The 22,069-nt window shown below is 50.5% G+C and overlaps 1 protein-coding gene across 2 annotated transcripts in view; it reads left to right on the top strand.

The window, feature by feature from the left end:
- Window positions 1-22,069, top strand: part of PDE9A (phosphodiesterase 9A) — a 105,813-nt gene that overhangs the window by 21,894 nt on the left and 61,850 nt on the right. For both annotated transcript variants that reach the window (XM_068964768.1, XM_068964777.1), the window contains exons 2-4: window positions 9,990-10,060; window positions 11,321-11,398; window positions 18,030-18,073. In XM_068964768.1, coding sequence (XP_068820869.1) covers window positions 9,990-10,060; window positions 11,321-11,398; window positions 18,030-18,073 — 193 coding nt within the window. The remainder of the gene's footprint in view (window positions 1-9,989; window positions 10,061-11,320; window positions 11,399-18,029; window positions 18,074-22,069) is intronic.

Genomic DNA, 22,069 nt, shown 5'->3' on the forward strand with positions numbered 1-22,069 from the left:
ACATCAGGTGGCCAAAGTATTGGAGCTTCAGCTTCAGCATCAGTCCTTCCTATGAGTATTCAGGACTGATTTCCTTTAGGATTGACTGGTTGGATCTCCTTGCAGTTCAAGGGACTCTCAAGAGACTTCTCTAAAACCGCAGTCCAAAAGCATCAATTCTTTAGCGCTCAGCCTTCTTTATGGTCCAACTCTCACATCCACACATGACTACTGGAAAATCCATAGCTTTGACTAGACACTTCTTTGTTGGCAAAGTAATATTTCTGCTTTCTAATATGCTGTCTAGGTTGGTCATAGCTTTTCTTCCAAGGAGCAAGCGTCTTTTAATTTCGTGGCTGCAGTCACCATCTGCAGTGATTTTGGAGCCCCAAAAATAGTCTGTCACTGTTTCCATTGCTTCCCCATCTATTTGCCATGAAGTGATGGGACCAGATGCCATGATCTTACTTTTCTGAATGTTGAGTTTTAAGCCAACTTTTTCATTCTCCTCCCTCTCTTTCATCAAGAAGCTTTTTAGTTCCTCCTCACTTACTGTCTTTAGGGTGGTGTCATCTGCATATCTGAGGTTATTGACATTTCTCCCGGCTATCTTGATTCCAGCTTGTGCTTCATCCAGCCCAGCGTTTTGCGTGATGTTCTCTGCATATAAGGCTTCCCTTGTGGCTCAGCTGGTACAGAATCCGCCTGCAATGCTGGAGACCTGAGTTCAATCCCTGGGTTGGGAAGATTCCCTGGAGAAGGGAAAGGCTAAGCAGGGTGACACTATACAGCCTTGACATACTCCTTTCCCTTTTTGGAACCAGTCTATTGTTGCATGTCCAGTTCTAACTGTTGCTTCTTGACCTGCATACAGATAGGTCAGGTGGTCTGGGATTCCCATCTCTTAAAGAATTTTACACAGTTTGTTGTGATCCACACAGTCAAAGGCTTTGGCATAGTCAATAAAGCAAAAGTAGATGTTTTTCTGGATCTCCCTTGCTTTTTCGATGATCCAGCGGATGTTGGCAATTTGATCTCTGGTTCCTCTGCCTTTTCTAAATCCAGCCTGAACATCTGGAAGTTCACGGTTCACACACACACAGTTGCTTTATAATTTGTGTCTAAAGGAGTTTACATAGACCTACTTAAAGAAAGGAAACCTGTCACAGCGCTGGCAGACCAACGCCCCCTGTCCTCACTCCAGAGCAGTGCTGCTCAATCAGCCCCCTTCCCAAATCTGGGACACAGCTCCCGGGAGATGGTCTTGCCCCACCTGCTGATCTGGACCCCTAGGGGACCCGCCCAGGCTCCCTGCAACCCCCTAGGAGGACTCTACCTACACCCATCCTGGTCACTGAAAACCTCACTTGGGTGGGGTCTGGAAGATGCATGGGTGTGACGGGCATTAGGTTAGGGTCTGACGCTGTAGAGATTCTTCACCAGGAAGTCCCGCTGTGTGGGCGGTGAGTCTTAACTGGAACTGGTGGGGAGTGGTGGTGAGGGTGGTGGGAACCACCTTCTCTGCAGCCCCTTCTGTCTGCATGGCCTCGGGTCCCCCAGGGGCCATGGCCAGTCCCTCCAGCCCCATCTCAGCCTGGGTCCCTGCAGCTGGCACAGAACCCTGGGACCTGCTTCTTTGTCCATCCCCGGAGGTGCCTGGCTTCATCCTCCCCACCCTGTCCCCCCACCCACAGGGTCCCTGCCTCTCCCTCCCTTCTGGTTTTCTCCGGTGCTTCCGGCTCACACAGCAGCTCCCCCCATTCCTCTCCAAATGCTATTTAAATTCTGAATTTTGTCCTCTGGCTAACTGTCATTTAATTTTCTCATCCTCTTGGCTTAAAGCCAGAGTATTCTTTCCAAATAAAAATGGTAAAGACCTTTTTTTTCCCCTCTCCCAAGATTCTTATGTAAATGCAGCGCAGCCTGCTGTTAGCAGGGAATATTCATAAGTCAGGTCTGTTATTGATTATTAACATCAGCTTCTAGATCTAGGTCCCTTTTGGTTACAAAAACCCCACGTATTCATTGTAGAGTATTTGAGAACTACAGAGCAGTATAAAAAAGAAAAGAGAAGAACCCTTTCGCTCACCAGAGAGGAGAAACTGCTGCGAACATTTCAGGACCTCTCCTGCTGGTGTTGTCAGCAAGATGGAGAGGGACAGGGTCATCTTCTTTAACATAATTTTTTCTTTTGATCATTGTCACTCAGCATGACAGAAGCAGCAGTGTTCAAAATCATGATTTTAATGTCTGTATAATGTTCCATCGTGGAGACTTAGTTAAGATGCAATTGTTTTGTTGTTTTGAGACGTTTAGCTTAATTCCATTTCTCAGCAGTAGTGAACACGAAAGGAACACCTCCACTAGCTCTTCGATTGTGAAGGACCCGTGCAGGGCAGTGGTTTGGACCCAAGCCTGGGAAGTGACTAGAACACTGTCTAGCACTTCATAAATGTGTGGGTTTTTCTTTTTCTTTTTTTTTTTTTGGCCACACAGCCCAGCATGTGGGATCTTAGTTCCCTGACTAGGGATCGAACCCATGGCCCCAGCATTGGAAGTGTGGAGTCTTAACTACCAGACCACCAGGGATGTCCCCATAAATGCTCTTATTATTATTAAAGTTTGCTGTTAGTTTTAGTTTTAGATTAAAATTAAAATTTAGATTAAAATCTGTTTCTGGAAACGAGATTCTGGGTCAGAGGGCACACATGTGGCCACAGTTCTTCCCAGCAGGGCCACCTGGGCACGTATTCCTCAAAGGGTGTCCCTCTCTCCACCCCCAGCCAGAGCTGGTGTCTTCACTTTATTCGGATAAGCCCTTGGGGAAACGTGGAGATTAGCGTGTAGCTGTAAGCGATACCACGGAGGGATCTGTGTGCCCTTCGCCCCGTTTCCCCCCAGTGTGACGTCCTACACAGTTACAGTCTGGCGTCATGGCCAGGATATTACAGTGGGACAGTCCCCCGCCTTATTCAGACTTCCTCATTTCCTTGTGCTCATTTGAGGGCGTATATGGAGTTGTACAATTTAATCACATGCGTAGGGTCTGGTATCCTCCCCCAAAGTCACGGCAGAAGACAGTCCAGCCCTTTCATGACCACACCCACCTCCTTCCTCCACCCCAGCCCCTACCCCACCCCAGCGCTGTCTGTTCTAACTTTGTCATAGCAGGAATGTCATATGAGTGGAGCCATCCAGTATGTAAGCTTTGGGGGTTAACTTTTATTCACATAGCATACATCCCTTGGGATCCATCTCAGCTGTCTAGATCAATAATTCATCCACGGTGCGGATGGACCAGAGTTTGTTTAACATCCACCCGTTGAAGGGCATCTGGGTTGCTTCCAGATTTGGGCTCTCCGTCCCTTTGTCGTTCTTGCCAGTGTGATGATTTTCCTTCCATTTCGTGGAGGCCAGTGTGGATATTTTTAGAAGTCAGTACCCTCGTTTGGTTGGGTGGAGATTTCTGATGTCAGTGGGACATGCATAATTCGTCTTCATCAAGATACAAGAGTAAATACAGCTGTGGTGAAGTGTTAAATTTAAGATGCTGGGGGCTGAGATCCATAGTCCACGTGGATGGAGCAAGGAGGGGACCAGAGCCTCCAGGTCTGATCAACAGAGGAGGAAACAGAGCTGGGAACCACCTGGAGCAGCAGAGCTCGCCATGTGCCCTCGGGAAGGACAACCTGCCTTTCTCCCCTCCCTCCTTCAGGACCTCACATCCTGGTGTCTGCAGACTCCCCACCCCAACCACTCTCTTCTTCAGCTGTAGCCATTTAAAATCACTTCAGAAAAAAAAAAAAAAAACTGCACAAGAATTATAATTAGGAAGATTTTGCTCAAGATTCGTTACTCCAAGTTCAAAGATGCTCTGTGAAATTTGTTGCTAAGGCAGTTGATAAAAAATTTCACATTCAGCGTGAGCGTCACAGCAAGACAATGAACGTAATTGCATGTTTTACAGCCAACCCCAAAAGCACAACTTACCTGACACAGATAATGTTTAATGACTTTGAAAGGGAAGTAATGCCATCCTGGTTTATGAGCCCTGTGAGATGTCTCTCTCAAGAAAAAAACTGTAGCCGGCCTCGCAGAGAGAATTCCCAGGGACACACTACTCTCTCAGGAGGTCTCCGACCAGCCCTCGTCCTGCCTGGTGCCTGGTCCCTGTCCAACATCCACACACTGAACTTCTCTTTAGTGATTGCAGTGGGTTTTGGCTTTCCCAGACTGCAAAACTCAGCCCAAACCTAAATTGCCACTTGGTTATCTCATTTGTCCAGGACTGGGAGCATTTCACAGCATGGAGCCACAAATGTCGAGTGAGAAACCCACAGCTTCCAGTGGTCACTGACTTTAAGCCAACCCAAACTAGAGTTTGACAAACCCAGCAAGAAATGTTCTCAGCAGCTGCAAGGAAGTGCCTCAGATAGAGTTAGGAAACCAAGCTCAGGGCACCAAGATGTGGAAGGGCGATCATCGCAGCCCCTGAGGGTGCTCAGAGGTTGTCTTGGCTCTCTCTCAGCTTTCTAGGTTGCTCTGCTCTCTTAACCACTGCCCCTCCCATGTGGGCTCCCAGTTACTCAGCAGGGAAATAGTGTCCTCGGCAGCCACATTTGGGCCGAGTAGATGCTGAAATGGCCAGAGTTAATGGGGCAGGGACCATGACAAGTCATTTTCACCTGTGGAGCCCAAAGGGAAGGATGCTACACCCAATCTTTCTTGTGTTTGAACGCCCCAGCCACTGCCTCCAGGCTCGTTCTGTGCCGGGACTGCCGGGAGCCAGCCCTGGACTCCTCCATCTGCCACCTTAAAGAGGGGGAAGCAAAAAGACAGAGGAGAGCAGGTGATGGACATTAATACCAGCATTTTGGGAAACTTTCTTTTAAGAAGTTCCCCTGTGTGAGTCTCACATGTGGATTTCAGGTTGTGTGTGTCGGGGCCATAACCCTCAAGTGCGTACTGCAAAAATCAGAGCTGACACTGGCCAAGACGGAACACAGCATCTTTTCGTAGCAGACAAGACTGTCATGGGGCTGGCCGGCCATGTACCGACAGACAGGGGCAGGGAGTGGAGTCAGAGACCCAGCGGACAGCGTCTGAGCTGCATAAAACCCTGTGTGTCACAGTCCAGGAGGCTTCCCCACAGCAGAGTCCATTGCTGAACTGATGGCCTGGTCACTGCACAGCCACTCCAGACTGGAAGATAGGACTGCTGCTGCCGCTGCTGTTTAGTCACTCAGTCACCTCTGACTCTTTGTGGCCCCATGGACTGTAGCCCACCAGGCTCTTCTGTTCATGGGATTCCCCAGGCAAGAATACTGGAGTGGGTTGCCGTTCCTTTCTCTGGGAGATCTTCCTGATCCAGGGGTTGAACCCAGGTCTCCTGTGTCTCCTGCACTGACAGGCAGATTCTTTACCACTGAGCCACCAGGGGAACCCGAAAAATAATACACTTTGGGCTTAATTCTGCACCCTTCAGATTCACACACATGCACGCACACGCACACACATACGCAGACACAGCAGGTGAGCCAGATCACAGCCTGAATGGAGAGGCAGACTCGGGAGCCCTGGAGGGGTCCATGACCCAAGGTGGGGAAGTGGACGCAGGGCCCTCTCAGGAGGTGGAAGACCCTCCCTGTTGGGACAGGTCCTACACGCATGGGTGGGGCTGCCCCCGTCTGTGGGTGAACCTCAGGGCCTGTGCAGCTCCCTCTGAGGCCTAGAGTCCCACCCCTCCCCATTGCTGGGTGACCTGTGTCCTGCTTCTTGCCCACCCCATCAGAATCGGTTTCCACTCCGGGTCATCTCAGCCACTTTATAGTCACGCAGGTCCCCTCTCCCGTACAGTGTCCCAGTGCTGAAACACGTAGCAGTGTCTCCCGGCAAGAAGTCCTGGTTGGAACCTCTCCCGAGGAACGTGAAACCCCTTCTTGCTGGCTTGTTTGTAGGAAGACCACAGAGTGCCCGCCAGGAGCCCCGCTGGGCAATGATTAAATCTCCATCCTCCTAACCTCGAAACCAGAAACTCGATTATCTAAGCTGCCTGGGGGCTTGGACACCATCCGTCCACCTGCTTTTCAACACATGGACAGCAGTGTGTGGCTGGAACACGGGAACTTGGGGGCTGCTTTCTGCATCCTCCCCTCCATGAACCTCTGAAGGGGGTCTCCCAGGGGACAGAGAGGAAAACACAATAGGATCCCGTCCCTGGAGGAGACCTCCAGACTCAGAATGAACAAGAAGTCACCCCCAAGCCTTTAGAAACTGCCGTCCTGTCTCTCTAACCCCGAGGCCACCTGGACACGGGTTGGCAGCGCTCTGACCATCTGTCGCACAGTTGCCAGTGCTGGTTTCTAAGTGTGTTGGTGAAGGTGCTGTTGGCACCAAGAAACAGAGCCGTGCTGGTGCCAACTCGAGACACTGGGCTCTCCTGCCGCTCCCCCCGCCCCCTGTGATCTGGCCTCCCTCCCCTCTCTCTCCAGAGCCATTCCCGCAGTGATCTCACGGGTGGCCGGTGTGGTCGGCCTGGGTCCCTTACCCTGGGACTCACCTCAATTGCCACCAGCTCCAAATTGCTTAGTAAAGTCGGAAAGATCCCCTGGAGGAGGCAATGGCAACCCACTCCAGTATTCTTGCCTAGAGAATCCCATGGACAGAGGAGCCTGGCGGGCTACAGTCTGTGGGTCGCAAAGAGTTGGATACGACTGAGCAACTAAACACACACACACACACACACACAAAGAGCCTGTGTTTGGGTCACGTGTGCACTGACCAGAGGGAGGCCTGGGCTGTGGTCCTGGCTCCCTGACCGCTTGCTGGCTGGACCCAAGAGACCCTTGTCCACCTCTGTGTGTTGCTTCCCATGGGGATCCCTTGGAATGGGGCTTGGCAGGTGGTTGGCGCTCCCTGAGTGCCCATTTCCTGACTCGGCAGGCAACCAGTAGGTTCCAGCACCAGAGTTCCCTGTGACCTTCACAGGTCCCAGCTGAATACACAGAACGATCAGCGTTCTGCAGACAAGAGGCCTCTGGGTTCTCATTTGTTTCTCTTGTCTTGTGTTCATATTGCGGAGCTGCCAGTCAAACCCCATGGAAGGGTTGGGGTGATCTGTCGTGCTTACTGATGAACGGCAGCCGGTTCTGCCTCTAGTAGGATTATTCCTCTGTTAATCTTGCTGTCTCCACATCTCACTTAAAAGTTTCATTTCACCAACACTTTTTTTTTTTTAAACTGCTGTTTATTTCTGGATCGAGGATAAAGGATTTGCAGAATGATTCAGCGTGGGAACAGAGAGCCTTGTGCCCCCCTGACCAGGCTGCCTGGGGGATCTTCCCACGACAGCCACTCATTTGTGGAGCACAGGCTGCTTTCCCACGCCAGGAACAATCCGTCTAGGCCAGAAGCTTCTCCTGGCACCTGGCAAAGAGTTGGGCTGTCCGGGCGTGTCCCACGTTAGATTCGCGTGATGCTGATGTTAGGGTTCATGTGATGTTCCACCCCTAGCTTCTTACCGGTGTTGTCCCCACTAAAGGCTTCTCAACTCTTAATAATAAGGTGAAAGCCTGATCAAACACACATGTAAAGTGGCCACACATCAAAGAATTTTACCCTAACAAAGTCTTAGCTGAAGGAGGAAACTGGTAAGATGTCACAACTGGTTCAAAAGAGAAAACAAAGAACCAGGCATTTCTGTACAGTAGAGGCATGCTGAAATGGATTTACAAATGGACACAGCATGGTTTTCCATTGCAGTGGAAGACACCCAATGCGTCTTTTCTGCTTATTCCTGATTTCCTTCCAGCCCCCCACCCCCCAGCCCGGTGTAAAAAATAATCTCTAAGCCTGTTCTGGACACAGGAGAAGGCTGTTCTCCCTCCCTGGGTTGAGCTGAATCGGTCACAAGGGGCAGCGAGAAAGGCAATGTGCCCTGTGGGCGCTCCTGGACCTGTTTTGCTTCATAATTGGGCTTTTTACAGCTTCTATTATTTGCTATCCCGAGGCTAGGAAACCATCACAAAAGACTCTCGCCTCTAGATTTCAACAACAGTGCTTATAAAGTTGGGCAAACTCACTTCTTGCCGAGGTCCCCTGGATATTCCAGGCTCTGGGTCTGTCTTCCCTGGGGAGGGCCTGCTCAGCCATGACTTCCTGGAGCCACACTACACTCCTGACCAGCAGCTGGTCATGACCTGCAAGCCAGCTCGCCCCTTTCTGGAATCTTTGATCAAATCGGATGTTCACAGGCAAAGCTGCCCTATCCTCCACCCCTGCCCTTTACTGGGGTCTGGAGAAAACCCACAAAGTCAGTCTGCACCAGACGGACATGAACTTCAGAAAGGTTCAAACGGGAAAGTCAGAAATGTCCCCTCGTCAGTAGTGGGGTGGCCGGACTCCATACCTCACCCGGCACGGGCGCAGCCCTAAAGCCAAGGCATGAATGAAAGCCTGTGCCGGGGGCCCTGGAGGTGTGCTGTCCTGAGAACACGGTGGATGAGGCAAGACCCTGCTGGCAGTGGAGCTGGGAGGCCCCATGGAGAAGGTGCGCCAAGTCCTGATGGCTGGGAGGAAGAGAGGGGAGGAGAGCCACCGGGAAGCGGGCCCCCAGAACCAGAGAGGGCGGTGGGGTGGGGAGGTGCCCGTGGACTAGAGTGAAGGGGGGCTGAGAGCTTGGCCAGGACACAGGCTCCAGGGACCCACTCCAGAACCTCAGGAGCCCAGCGGGGAGATGGACCTTCCTTCTACCGTGGACGCACAGGGCAGCAGAGGCTTCTGCCCAGAAAGGCAGCACCACCAGGCCTGAGTTCTAGAAACTGAGGCAGGGTGCTGGGGCGGGAGCCTGCAGGGCCAATGCAGGGGTGCTGCGGGGGTCCTGGTGGACCTGCTCTGAGCCAGGACTGTGGCCGCTGGGTGGACAGTGCCCATCAGTGGCCCCGTCACTGGGGAGTGCAAACACCGCCTGGGATGTGGGGTGGAGTGGGCAGCCTGGATGGCAGTGCTGGCTGTGTCTCAGCATTGCCAGGCCAGTGGCACACAGGAGCTGTGGTAGTCAGGGAACGGCCACGTTTGTGGGGAAAATATCTGCTTGCTCTATTTCACTCTTTCCAATTAAAAAAAGATGCAGATTGATCTGGCTAAACGGTGCTCTGGGCACTGAAAAATCCCCACTCTGTTCAGCGTGACTCTGCCCACGTTCAGTGGAGTGGCTCTGCCCGCTCCTTTTGGTGAGCAGAGGGGCCTTACAGCCATTCCCAGGGAGAACACTGAAGGAAAACAGCTATTGTGATGAAAACAGGAGCCTTGGCAGGGACTGTCCATGCACCATCCAGGCTGTACTTGAAGCCCCCTATCCCAGGGAGCGATTCTGGAGCCCACACTCACAGTCGAGACCCCTCGGACAAAAGGTGCAGGTGTGAACGTGTTTCCTGTCCAGCGGGGACTGGACACCCAGGCCGGGTGCAGCTTTAATTGCATTGCCTGAAATTTGTTCCCTGTGTGGACCCACGGTTCCAACCACATCCTTTCTCATTGTGATTCCCTGTCTGGTTTAGTCCTGCAGCCCCAGTCCCCAAATCCTAAAAGGCAATCTTTTATTTTTAAGCTAATGACCTTAAAATTGTTTTTTAACATAATGGCCCCAGAGGTCGTTGGAGCTTCCCGCACCCACCCTGCAAGATGGGGTATCATTAAGCCGAGGTTGTGATGGTCCATCAAACGTCACCAGTGGGGCGCAGGGCAGCATGTCACCTGTAAGTGAGTTTACCTGGGTGACAGCATTGTTTCTCACAGTTCTGCAACGAACAAGAGAGTCATGTTTTTCTCAACTTGTATAAGTCAATGAGATGTGCATGTAGCATTCCAGAGCCCACGGTGATTTTGGTTTTTCTTTGTAAGATTAACCTGCAGGTCGGGAGCAGAGAGGACCCCCTGGAATCTGACATCACTGTGGAAATCAGCTGCCCACTCTGCCCACTCCTCACAGCCGTGTGCTTCTGTTTTTGCAGGTGGTCTTTAGCAAGTATTGCAACTCCAGTGATATTATGGACCTGTTCTGCATCGCTACCGGCCTGCCTCGGTGAGTGACTCAGAGTCACCCCACCAGAGGGTTGCCTTTAAATTCACCTGGAGGGGCAGGTACCTGGGAGGCCGAGTGGCCGAGTGTAGGGGATGGGAGGCCTGGAAAGGTTGATGGACTCACCTTGCACGTTGCACATGGGACCTTTCAAATCAATGGATGAGTCCCTGGAGGTTTCGGCCACCGTTGCTGGCTGCCCACCAACAACCTTAGCTGTGTTAGCGGAGTGAACCATTGGGCAGGATTAGGCAGAAACTGCTATTTTAAAAGTTTCTTTTTTTCTTTCTTTCATTTATTCTTTTGTTTTGGGAGAAAGGATAAAGAAGAGTGATAGTGTTCAGGCTGTGGTCCCCCAGATCAACGTTTAAGAAAAAAGCTGATGTGAGAAATAAGTTGAAAAGACCAGAAACCTACCCTTGAGAACCACAATCAGCAATTTGTTCTAGCAAGTGAATTTTCTGTCCTAACTTCTTGACTATAGAAAGTAATCAGGAATAACTTTGGCCTGCAATTAACTTTAAAGTTACGACTCAGGTCAAGGAGGGTGAGAAGGAAGGACAGTCAGGACCTTCCAGAGTCAGCTGAGAAAAGGAGAGTCAGATGATAGGTTACATGCCTGATATTACAGCAAGTGGCAGCTTGGAGCAGCAAGAAATGGCCCACAGTTTGGGGCATCTTTTGATAAGCAGTATGCTAAGAAATAAATATATATTTCTTTTTAGAACAATCCTGGGATTCAGGTGTCACTGCCATGGCACAAATTTTAAAAATACACAACTGAAAACCAGAGTTAAGTCATGTGATTAAGCCAACACCTTGGGTGAGAGGCCCCCCAGAGATGGAGGTTAGAGGAAGATTCAACTTATCCTCTTAAGACTGTTTAGTACGAGAGCTTTTTGCCTGTTTAGATGGACTCCCCCAGGAAATAAAAGGGAAAAGGAAACCCTGAATTCATCACCAGCTGATATAAATGTTCATTTCTACTTTACCACAGTTTTATTGAGCCTCCTAACTCAACAAATTAGACTCTCTCCAATTCCCATTTCAAATGACTTACACATCTGCTGAGCACTTAAAACTGCACGCGCAAACCGTAGTTCTGCTACCCAGCTGAGGGCCAGAGTCTCGGGGCTGAGCACTCAGAGTGCCTTGGGCAGGACCGCCTGGTGCTCAGGTTCCTACCTCAAGGGAGGCCCAAATTCAAGTGTGCACCTAGGAGACAGCATCGGGGTGAAGACAATGGCTTCTCCTGTCTTCCAGGAACACCACCATCTCCCTCCTGACCACGGATGATGCCATGGTCTCCATTGACCCCACCATGCCCGCCAATTCAGAACGGTAAGTGGCTGGCAGCCTTCATCAGCTCTTTCTCGCCATGACTGACAGCTCTCTGCAGGCACGGCAGGGTCTCCAGGGTTGTTTTCTTAATGTGCGGATGCAGGGAAATCCGCGTTTAAACCAAAGATGGGAGAGTCTGGGTAGGAGACTTCTGGTTACTGTGCAGAACTTGTCACTTTCCGGGAAAGCAGCAGCTCTAAGCGTGGCCAGGGACCTTGCTGAGGGTCCACAGGCGCCCTCTGAGGGGGTAGCTACACGTGGGGAAGCCGAGAACTAAGTGACAGCGTCAGAGCCGGCCCCTGTCCACCAGAGCAGGAGATTCCCTGACCAGAGCCCCTGGTGACACTGGGCATTGACCCCTTGAGCAAGTCCTGGAGTTGTCAAGTGCTGCCCACCGACTACTCTGCCCATGAGGGGAGGAAGCCTGGGCGCTGGAGGAACGGAACCAGGAGACGCCGGAGAGGTAGAGGCTCGGGCAGTAAACACATCTGTGAACATCAGTAGAACAGCCTGGCCGCTTGTGGCCAGAGGGAAGACGAGGACTGAGCAGGGCCACCCACTCGCGCCCCGCCCTCTGCCCAGCAACCGGAGTCCCCGGTGGTCCCCACTTTATATTTTCAGTGGGGCCAGGCAGAATCCAAACTGTGTTCCATGCGAGGCTGGGAGCAGGAGCGAGATTGGGCATGGGATGCCCCTGGGGACCCCTGCCTGTCGCTCCTGCTGCTCACTGCATCCCCCTCTGAGCGACACGGGTCAACCCAGCCATCTGGGTGGACTGATATAGCTGCTCCAGCCTGCAGGAGGGGGCATACCCAGGCAGACCTTCTCACGTCCCAGCCACCGGAGGGCCCCTGGCTGCCTGATGGCAGTCTGGAAATATTTAGGCTCCAGGGATGCAGTCCCTGGGACCTCCGATATAAGTGCCCTAAAGTTTCCCCCGACCCAAGGTGTGTGCACATCTGAGCTGAGCAAACGTCAGTTATCATTCGGGCCTGGGTGCAGGGCGCCCAGTGGCTGGCAAGGACTGCCAGTGAGAACTGCCAGGCTTTGGTGCAGAAAGCCGAGGCAGTAACAAACCCCGGGAAGTACAAAGTCCTAGAACGTTCGAACCACCTCCACTGTCCTTTGAGCTCAGTAGTGGCCGGCCAGTACTGTCCTGCCCTGAGCACTGGGTGCTTCTGCCAGGTCTCCCCTCCCCCTCCTGCTGTGTCCATCAGTCTCCTGAATTTTTAATTTCATCATCAGGAGTTTCTGCTCCCACGTGCTCTGGTGCTGATTACGCTCTGATTATCGGCTCCGGGCTCCCCGGAAGGAAGAATGCTAATTGAATCCCCAAAGACTCCAAGGACATTGTTGTAAATTGCAGCACCAGCTCCAGCCTGACCCAGATCTGTATTCATGAGGAAAGGCACGAGTGATCTGTCACCCCCGACGTCCACAAGATAAAATGATGTCATCAGAGGGGAAGTGTCCTGTCCGTGCGCTCTGGTCTCTGATGGAGCAAAGCTGCGTGTTTTCCTGAGTTAGTTAAAGCAGTTTGTAGGTTGTCTATTCTGTTTTGTCACTTCATCGTATCTCGTTTGGCACTTTATTCTGTGCCAGCCCTTGTCAATGGAGTGCAGTTTTGTTCCCCAGGAGATGCTGGGGGAAGTCTAATGTTTTGGCTGCCATAGCGGGGACAGGTGTCTAGCACCCAGAGGGCAGAGACCAGGGCTGCTGCTCCATGTCCCCGAGCCCAGGGCCAGGCCCACCCCCCACCCCAGACTCACCTGCCTGAAGGTTAATGGCGCAGAGGCTGGGAACTGGTATTAGTGGTCCCCACAGCTTTCTCTTTGCAGACCTATGCGTTGCCCCCAGGCCACCAGCCTCATGTGCATCCCCAGGAGCTGGTTGAAGCAGAGCCCCTTCCCTCCTGCTCCCCAACCCCTCCATCTGGTTCCCTAGGTCTGAGGTGGGCCCCCAGAGCTGGCATTTCCGCAGGTTCCCAGGTGGTGGTGATGTTGGCCGGGACCCCTTTGATCACCGTTCTGACCACTGAGCATCTCTGTCTACTGCCTTCACCCACTCCCTGCACGTGGGGTTGTGGACCTTTTCCATTTTTTGGAGCTTCCCCCTCCAGCTTTTCCCCGTCTGTGCTTGTTTTCTTGCTCTCAGCCCTGAAGAGGCAGTATTCCCAAGGTTTCACACCCGAGCCCCCACCCAGGCCTCCCATCTGCTCCTTTGCCTCCTGCTCTCCAGTGCCACCGTTCCAGCTGCCCCTGGGCGGTCCTGCCCATTTTATATATGCGCAGTGTGATCTAGCCCAACAGAACAGTGACCATCAGCCCTGCCTAAAGGTTTAAACCACCAGGGATCTTCAAAAAGGTGCTGATGACCAGTCCCCCACTAGGACCTAGTGCATTCAGATTTGTGAGGGATTTATTTTTAAAGCTCACCTGGTGATTCCAGGGTTTCCCTGGTGGCTCAGTGGTCAAGAATCGGCCTACAGTGCAGGAGGCCCACGTTCGATCCCTGGGTTGGGAAGACCTTCTGGAGAAGGAAATGGCAACCCACTCCCGTATTCTTGCTTGGAGAATCCCATGGTACAGTCCCTGGGGTCGCGAAGAGTCAGACAGGACTGAGGGACTAAACCACAACCACAAAGGTGATTCGAACATGCAACACCAGAATCACGGATGTAAAGTGTGGGAAACCTAAGGAACTACCCTTGACCCCGGGTGGGGGCTTAGCCCAGCGGTGACCAGAAGGTCATGTCCAGACACAGGGTTTCCCTTTTTGGAAAGTGCTGGATGAATTTTGCTCCTTCCCAGAAGATAGTCACATCAGGTTGTGTCCCTCCAGCTTCCTCCGTCTCTGAAGACCCTGCAGCCCCTCGGCCTTGCCAGCCTGGTCAGTGCCTGTCCACCCCCCACCCCCACCCCCGCCAGCCTCAAGACTCAGGAACCGTCTTGCAAGAGGGGCTCCCTGGGGGCACCAGATGATCCACCTCACCTGCCTTCTGTCCAGTTCATGCTCTCATGGGGCGTTTTCACAGCCTTTTCTCCAAATTCCAAGGACTCTTGACGGTGATCAGCTGGATACCAATCAGGAATCAGGGTCCCAGTTGCCCCGTCTCTTATACTAATCTTTTCAGCTCATTTCAAGCCAAATTTCATGACCTTCTGACTCTCTTCAAAATACTTCTTGCCTTAATGATCAGCAAATGTTTCAGACTAGCAATATAAATAACCTGGCATATATTCACCTAAGTCTGAGGGGCTCTTATCAAATAGTGGCCTGAGTGGCTTCCTCTTTCTTTCAGAAATGGTAAGAAAGCTGATTGCTAACCACCCGATTCCTGAAAGCCAGCAAACGCAAGTAGACACGTCCCAACTTTGCTCAGATCCTGCTGAGAGGGACCGAGCATCTGGTCCTTGCTGGACTGGGGACATTCTGGGTCCCATGATGTCCCACTGACAGGCATGTTGCCTCCTGAGAACACCTTCTGTTTCTGCCACTAATGCTTCAAGACCCTCATCAAAGGAGAGAAACAGGCGCTTAAATAGTTCAGGGAAAGATGGGGTGCAGGGCAGGGCATGTGGAGAGAGGGAAGAGCCAGGAGGGCACAGCAGGCGTGTGACACAATCGCTCCTTTAGGTCCAGTTTTAGCCAAGCTGTGATGCGCAAGGTGTCCACTGCATGGAATGGCTGAGCACTTGCATGGGTGGCGTATGGGACCACCTACGCCAGCTGGGAAAACGCCTCCTGGATTCCATCCTGGCTCCCACTAAACGTGTTTGAAAAGACACAGTTACATTTCAGAAAAAGACAAATACAAGTTCAAGGCAAGTGGAAAGTGGTTTATGTTGAGGGAGAAATAATGAAGCTGCAACTCATTTTCGGGCCGAGGCAGGAGTTTATTCAACTGTGGAAGCGCCGTGACTGGTTCTGAGAACATCCTGCCATTGAGAATCAAGAGGATTAAGGATGGAGGAGCCAAGTGTCCTTCTGCAGGGCCCAGCTGCGGTCAGCGTGTGCTGGGATGCACGGCTCTGCCTCTCCCCCTCACCCACCTCCCTCACCTGCTCTGCTGGTTCAGCACCACTTCCTGCACCCGCATCGGGCCTGTGGGGAGGAAGGGAGGGGAGACAGTCTTGTGGCCCCAGAGGAGGGGGAGAAAAGAGAAACCGGGATGAGGGGGAGGGAGGGAAAGCGCCAGGCTCCCTCTGTCCCCACAGCCCCAGCGTCAGTGCTGCTTATGGGGGAGGGGTGCAGAGGGAGGAGGAGAGGGGCGTGGTGACGGTCACCTCACCGTGGCTCTCCAGCCTCTCACTTGGTTACCCAGACCCCAGCCCCTCACTCCTCTCCTGGATGGGGCCAACACATGGCCCGGAGCATGCCACAACTGGTTCACAGTCAGCTCCATGCACATTCGTGGGGTTTCAGCAAGCCCCCCTCCTGGAGCTCCGTCTCCGAGAGTCTGCAAGCTGATGAAGCTGACGCCTGCTAGGGTGGGGGGAACCAGGGAAGATGGAGTCACCCTGTTCAGCCTGTCGGTGTGAGGACCAAGACTGCTGGTACTACCTTGGCCAGCCCCTCCCCGCCACGAGCTCAGCAAGTGGGACCACACTTCACACTGCACGGGTTCTGAGGAGGGTGCTCTGTGATCTGCCAGGACCCAGATGCCATTACTGTGAAGCCTCTGTAGTGAAGGTATCCACATCCCAAATAACCAGCTTCCAGGGGTCTTTGGAAGTGGCCCTTTCTCTAGGCAAGGTGCTTCCATGAGGAGGTCTGGGGGCCTTGCCCCCCCATACGCTTTTCCAGGAGGAATCAATCCCTCATTGGGAGGCCAAGATCTGAGACTCTCGTGGAGTTGTCTGTCCATCAGCCATAGTGCCATGCAGTTGTTATTTTTATACTTTATCGGCATTTTACACTGCAGACAATTTTTTACTGTGGCCTGGAAACCATTAAACCACAGGTGTGACCCCAATTAACACTGGTGGCAAAGGACCCACCTGCCAATGCAGGTTAGACGTAAGAGACGTGGATTCGATCCCTTGGTCAGAAAGATCCCCTGGAGGAGGGCACGGCAACCCACTCCAGTATTCCTGCCTGGAGAATCCTGTGGACACAGGAGCCTGGTGGGCTGAAGTCCGTGGGGCCACACAGAGTCAGGCGTGCCTGAAGGGGCTTAGCTCACACCCAGGCTCGGTGTTTGGTGCACATCCTCCCAGCGCCTGCCCTTTCTTCCTCCAGGGCTTAGCTGTCTGTCTGTCTGTGACCCTGTCTCTTGCTTCATCTCCCTAATGAGGTGTCGTGGGCATCCCTCCACCTCGGTACTTGTACACTGTCTCCATCTTTTTAACAACCTTGCGACCTTCCACAGTTCAGCTGATGCGTCATCCACCCCCAGTGGAGAGGGGCCTGAGTATTTCTTATTCATTCGAAAGGCAGCAGCCATGTCCTTTCAAGGTGTACTTGACCGTGGAACGTCGGGTCCGTGAGGGCAAAGCCTTTTTGTCTGGTTCGCTGTTATGTTACCAGAACCCAACCACACTGAGCACTCAGTGAAAAACTGTGCTGAATGAATGAACAAGTGGCATATGAAGATACCCCGGTAGGATAGGGGTGCCCAGACTCCAGGACCTAATACCTGGTGATCTGAGGTGGAGCAGATGTAATAATACTAGAAGAAAAGTGCACAATAAGTGTCACGCACTTGAATCATCCCAGAGTCACCCCCTCACCTCCCCTGTCCGTGGAAAACTGTCTTCCATGAAACCAGTCCCTGGTGCCCAAAGGTTGGGGGCCGCTGCCATAAGAATCAAAAGAGTCAATGCTTTGATTCCTAGATTCACCTGATGAGACAGTGGATTTTAAACTTGACTCCATGCGGCTCGGTTGCTCTCCCCAGGGTGCTGGCAGTCCATACTCCCACCAGCAGTACTTGTCGGAGTCTTGATTCCCTGTGCCCTGTAGCACTCTTGGCATCAGGTTCTAGAATTTTGCTAAACTGCTGGGTGAAAAAATAGCCTCTTTGTTGAGGTGCCTCTATTTTTGTTAACTGTTTTCAACCATTGCCTGTTCCTATTCTTTGCCTGTTTCCCATTGACTTAATCATCTCCCCCCACCCCCTGGGGGGTCCTTCTATGTCAGAGACCATGACCTTCAATCTGTGGTAACATCACCAGTATTCTCTCCCTACCCCCGTGGGTCTCTTGATTACTGGTGATGACATCACCAAGGTGCCAGTGCATTTTCGCCTGAGTTATTGACACCATCCTCTCTTGTGTGCATGGGGGATGCCGTCACCAGGAGCTCAAACCAAGCCAAAGTGGGAGAGCCTCCTGCATCAGCCAGGTGTCAAGGCAGACCAAGGCAACTATGCCATCCCTGCTGCATTCAACGTGCTTGTTTTATTAGCCAAATATGAACATAACAGAGGGGGTCCACTGTTGAAATAATATATTTAAAGTGTTGACAATTTCTCTGAATGAAGAAGCTCAGAACCACCAAAGAAGCTCATTTTTTAAAGGACCTAATTCACTGATGAATTCTAATTCAGCCCAAGTGCTTATCTTTTGGGCCAGATGCGCGTGGACATCTTTGACGGCGTCTTACAGTGGAACTGCCTTCTCTCTTGCAGAACTCCCTACAAAGTGAGACCCGTGGCCATCAAGCAACTCTCTGGTAAGGCCTTGCTATCATTTTTTAAATTAAAAAAACATAGGAAGCTGTAGGCTGCCCCTGGATTGAATATGTATGAGTTAAGCGTTGAATTGAAGCCCGGTACCATCACAGAATGTAAAGTCACACACTGCTGTAAAGGCAGCCATGCTGAGTACCCCCCAGGTGCCCGGCCCCCCAGAATGCCCTGTCCTGACAACCTAGCAGACGCGGGTGACACCCCACTCCTGTCTCCCTGGGCCCAATACCTGTGCTCTCCATTCAGACTGTAACGCGAGAAGTCCAGCCCTCAGGATGCCTCATAGACTCAGTGGTGTCGGTTTGTTAAAGTCCCATTGCCTTCTGGATCTTGGATCACTCCTGTTTATGTACGACATGCGTAATAATACGCTCCTATTTAAGTGTATCTTTTGATAAGGCTTTGAAAGTTTTATCCATCCTTGTCAACTGTCACCAAAACCAAGACCAGGAATGTTTTCATCACCTAAAAATGTTCTCTTGTGCCTCTTCCTGCTTAACCCCAGTCCCTCTGTTACAGGTCTGTGTCAGCCACACCCTCTCACTGAGACCACAGGTTAGATGTGTCTTTCTGAGACTTTCATAGAGAAGAAATTACACAAAATGTACCCTTTTTTGACCCAAAGTTGTTTTTGAGGCTTGTATGTATCATTCTTTCCTTTTTATTGGTGAGTACCATTCCAGGTGTGGCTGGTCTGCAGCTTATTTATCCATTCACCTGTTGAAGGACATCTGGGTTATTTCAGGTTGGGAGCTTTTATGAATAAGGCGACTATGAGTATCAAAGAACAAGCATTTACAGGGACATAACATTTTTATTCCCCTTGGAGTCAGTGGGACTGAATGGATTACCAGGTCATGTGGTTTAGTACACTTTTCATTTTATTAAAAATATATATATATATACTTCCATGCAGTTTCTTTCCTTCTAATGATCCAGATCTAATGTGCTCTCCTTCTTCTAGCTACTGAAGGAGGAAGCTTGGCTCATTGATTTTAGATCTTTCTTTTTTTATATAATAACATAAAGCTAGAGATTTCCCTCAGAGCATACTTTAGCTATATCTCACAAATTTTGATGTGCTGCATTTTCATTTTTATTCAGCTTAAAATATTTTCTAATTTACCTTGTAGTTCTTTTTCTGATCCATTTGTTATTTAGAAGTATATTATTTAATTTTCAAATATTTGGGTATTTTCCAGTCATCTTTCTGGTACTGATTTCTTTTTTAAAAATTTCTCTTTGACGGTGCTGGGTCTTCGTTGCTGTGTGAGGGCTGTTCTCTAGTTGCAGCATGGACTTACTGCCGTGCCTTCTCTTGTTGCAGAGTGGGGGTTCTAGGTGCACGGTCTTCAGTAGTTGCAGCTTGCGGACTTAGTTGTCCTGTGGCATGTTGAATCCTCCTGGACCAGTGATGGAACTCATTGCCCCTGCACTGGCAGACAGATTCTTAACCACTGGACCACCAGGAAAGTCCCTGGTATTGATTTCTGGTCAATCCTTTGTGACCATATAACTTCAGTCTTTTTTTATTTACTGAGATTCATGGTGTATCTTGGGACTTCCCTGTAGCTCAGATGGTAAAGAATCTGCCTGCAAAGCAGGAGACCTGGGTTTGATCCCTGGGTTGGGAAGATCCTCTGGAGAAGGGAATGGCAACCCACTCCAGTATTCTTGCCTGGAGAATCCCAAGGACAGAGGAGCCTGGCGGGCAACAGTCCATGGCGTCGCAAAGAGTCAGACATGACTGAGCAGCTAACGCCACCACCTTGGTGACTGTTCCGTATACACTTAAAAAACAGTGTGTACTGTTGTTACTGGGTGAAAGATTCTGTAAATGTCAGTTAGTTCAAGTTGGTTGATAGCGTGTAGTTCAAATTTTCTGTATCTTTACTTATTTCTTGTCTACTTGTCCTGTCCATTACTGAAGGATAAGAATTGCAGTATCCAACCCTGTTGTGGATATGTGGTTTCATTTCTTAGTTCTCTTGGGTTTTGCTTCATGCTTTTTCTGTTTCTATTATTGGGTACATCCTTGGGATTGTTGTGTCTTCTTGGTGAATCAACCCCTTTATTCTTATAAAAATGTGTGCTTTGTCTCTGGTGCTTTTTGCTGACATCTTCTTTACCTCATGTTGCTATCACCACTGTAGCTTTCCTGTACTCAGTGCTCCCAGTTATATCCCGTTCCCTCTTTTTGACTTTTAACGTGTTTATATTTGAAGTGGATTTCTTATTAGTTCTGGCAATTTCAGCTTTTTGGCTACGTTTTTGAGCCCTTTACAGTAAATGTAATTATCCATATGTGTGTGTGTATGTTAGTGTCTTAGTCGTGTCCAACTCTTTGTGACCACATGGACTGTAGCCCTCCAGGCTCCTCTGTCCATGGAATTCTCCAAGCAAGAATACAGGAGTGGGTTGACATGCCCTCCTCCAGGGATCAAACCCAGGTCTCCCACATTGCAGGCAGATTGTTTACCGATCGAGCTACCCAGGAAGCCCAGTTATCCATATAGTTGGGTTTAAATCTACTGAAAGTTTTTAAGCTTTACATTTACATTATATTACATTTACATTAAATGTAATTATCCATATAGTTGGTTTAAATCTACTTTCTTGTTATTCATTTTCTATTGGTCTCATTTTTCTTTTTTGATATTTTCCTCTTTCTACACTTTTTGATGCTGAACATTTCTTAATTCCATTTTTTTTTTCTTCCACTCTTGACTTATGAGCTGTGCTTTTTTGTTTTATCCCTTTGTGGCTGTTCTTGGTGTTCAATATGTAGCATCAGCTCATCACAGTCTGCCTTTAATTGTATTACTCCACTCCACAGAATACAAGGTTCTCAAAACAGTGAGCTTCCGTTTCTCCTGCCTCATTCTTTGTGCTTTATGTCATACTTTTTACTCCTACTCATGTTCTAAACCCCATAATACATGGTTATCATTTTTTGCTTTCAATAGTCAATTATATTTTCTTTCATGTCTTTGTATATCCATGTTTGCATTTTTTGTTTTGTCGTGGGTCAGCTGGATTTTGTTTTGTCCCATTAGAGAGCATGGGCTTTGTCATGGCAGATAGTTGAGTTACTTACAAGTGGGTTTGATGCCTTTGAGACTTGTCTTTTAGCTTTGCTAGGTCAGTTCTGGAGAACCCTTGCTCCAGAGAGAGTTCCATCTGGTGGCTGAGGTGCCATCCCTATGGGGTCTCCACTGACCTCCTCTGACCACCACACATTCTGCATTCCAGCTCCTTGGAGCTCAGATATTTGGAGATGAGGCTGGGGACACTGGATAAAGGTCATGGAGGCCTTGGAGGCCCATGAGGAGTTGCTGCCCTGATTCCTGTGTTGGGAGGGCAGCAGAGGTGGTGAGGAGTGACCAGACTCTGACATGTCCTGAGGGAAGAGTCATGCTTATCTCCTGGCCGGGTGGAAGTGGGATGCAAAAGAGTGAATTGTCAGAGAAGCCTTGAGTTCTGGCCTGAGCCACGGAGAGGGTGGCACTGTGGTGCTGGAGGAGACTCCTGAGAGTCCCTTGGACAGCAAGGAGATCAAACCAATAAATCCTAAAGGAAATCACCCCTGAATATTCATTGGAAAGATTGATGCTGAAGCAGAAGCTCAACTACTCTGGCCACCAAATGCGAAGAGTCGACTTATTGGAAAAGACCCCGATGCTGGGAAAGATTGAGGGCAAGAGGAGAAGAGGGTGGCAGAGGATGAGATGGTTAGATAGCATCACTGACTCTATGAACATGAGTTTGTGCAAACTCCAGGAGCTAGTGAAGGACAAGGAAGCCTGGCGTGCTGCAGTCCATGGGGGTCACAAAGAACTGGATACGACTTAGCAACTGAACAGCAACAACATGGCGAGGGTGGAACGGCAGCCCCTTGAGAGTGTGAGCAGAGGGTCAGTCTGGGCAGGGGGAATGTGGTTTAGCCTCTTGGACCTCAGTGTCTGGTAGACAGGCCTGGA

The sequence above is a fragment of the Capricornis sumatraensis genome, chromosome 1, assembly GCF_032405125.1.
Source record: "Capricornis sumatraensis isolate serow.1 chromosome 1, serow.2, whole genome shotgun sequence".
Taxonomy (NCBI): Eukaryota; Metazoa; Chordata; class Mammalia; order Artiodactyla; family Bovidae; genus Capricornis; species Capricornis sumatraensis.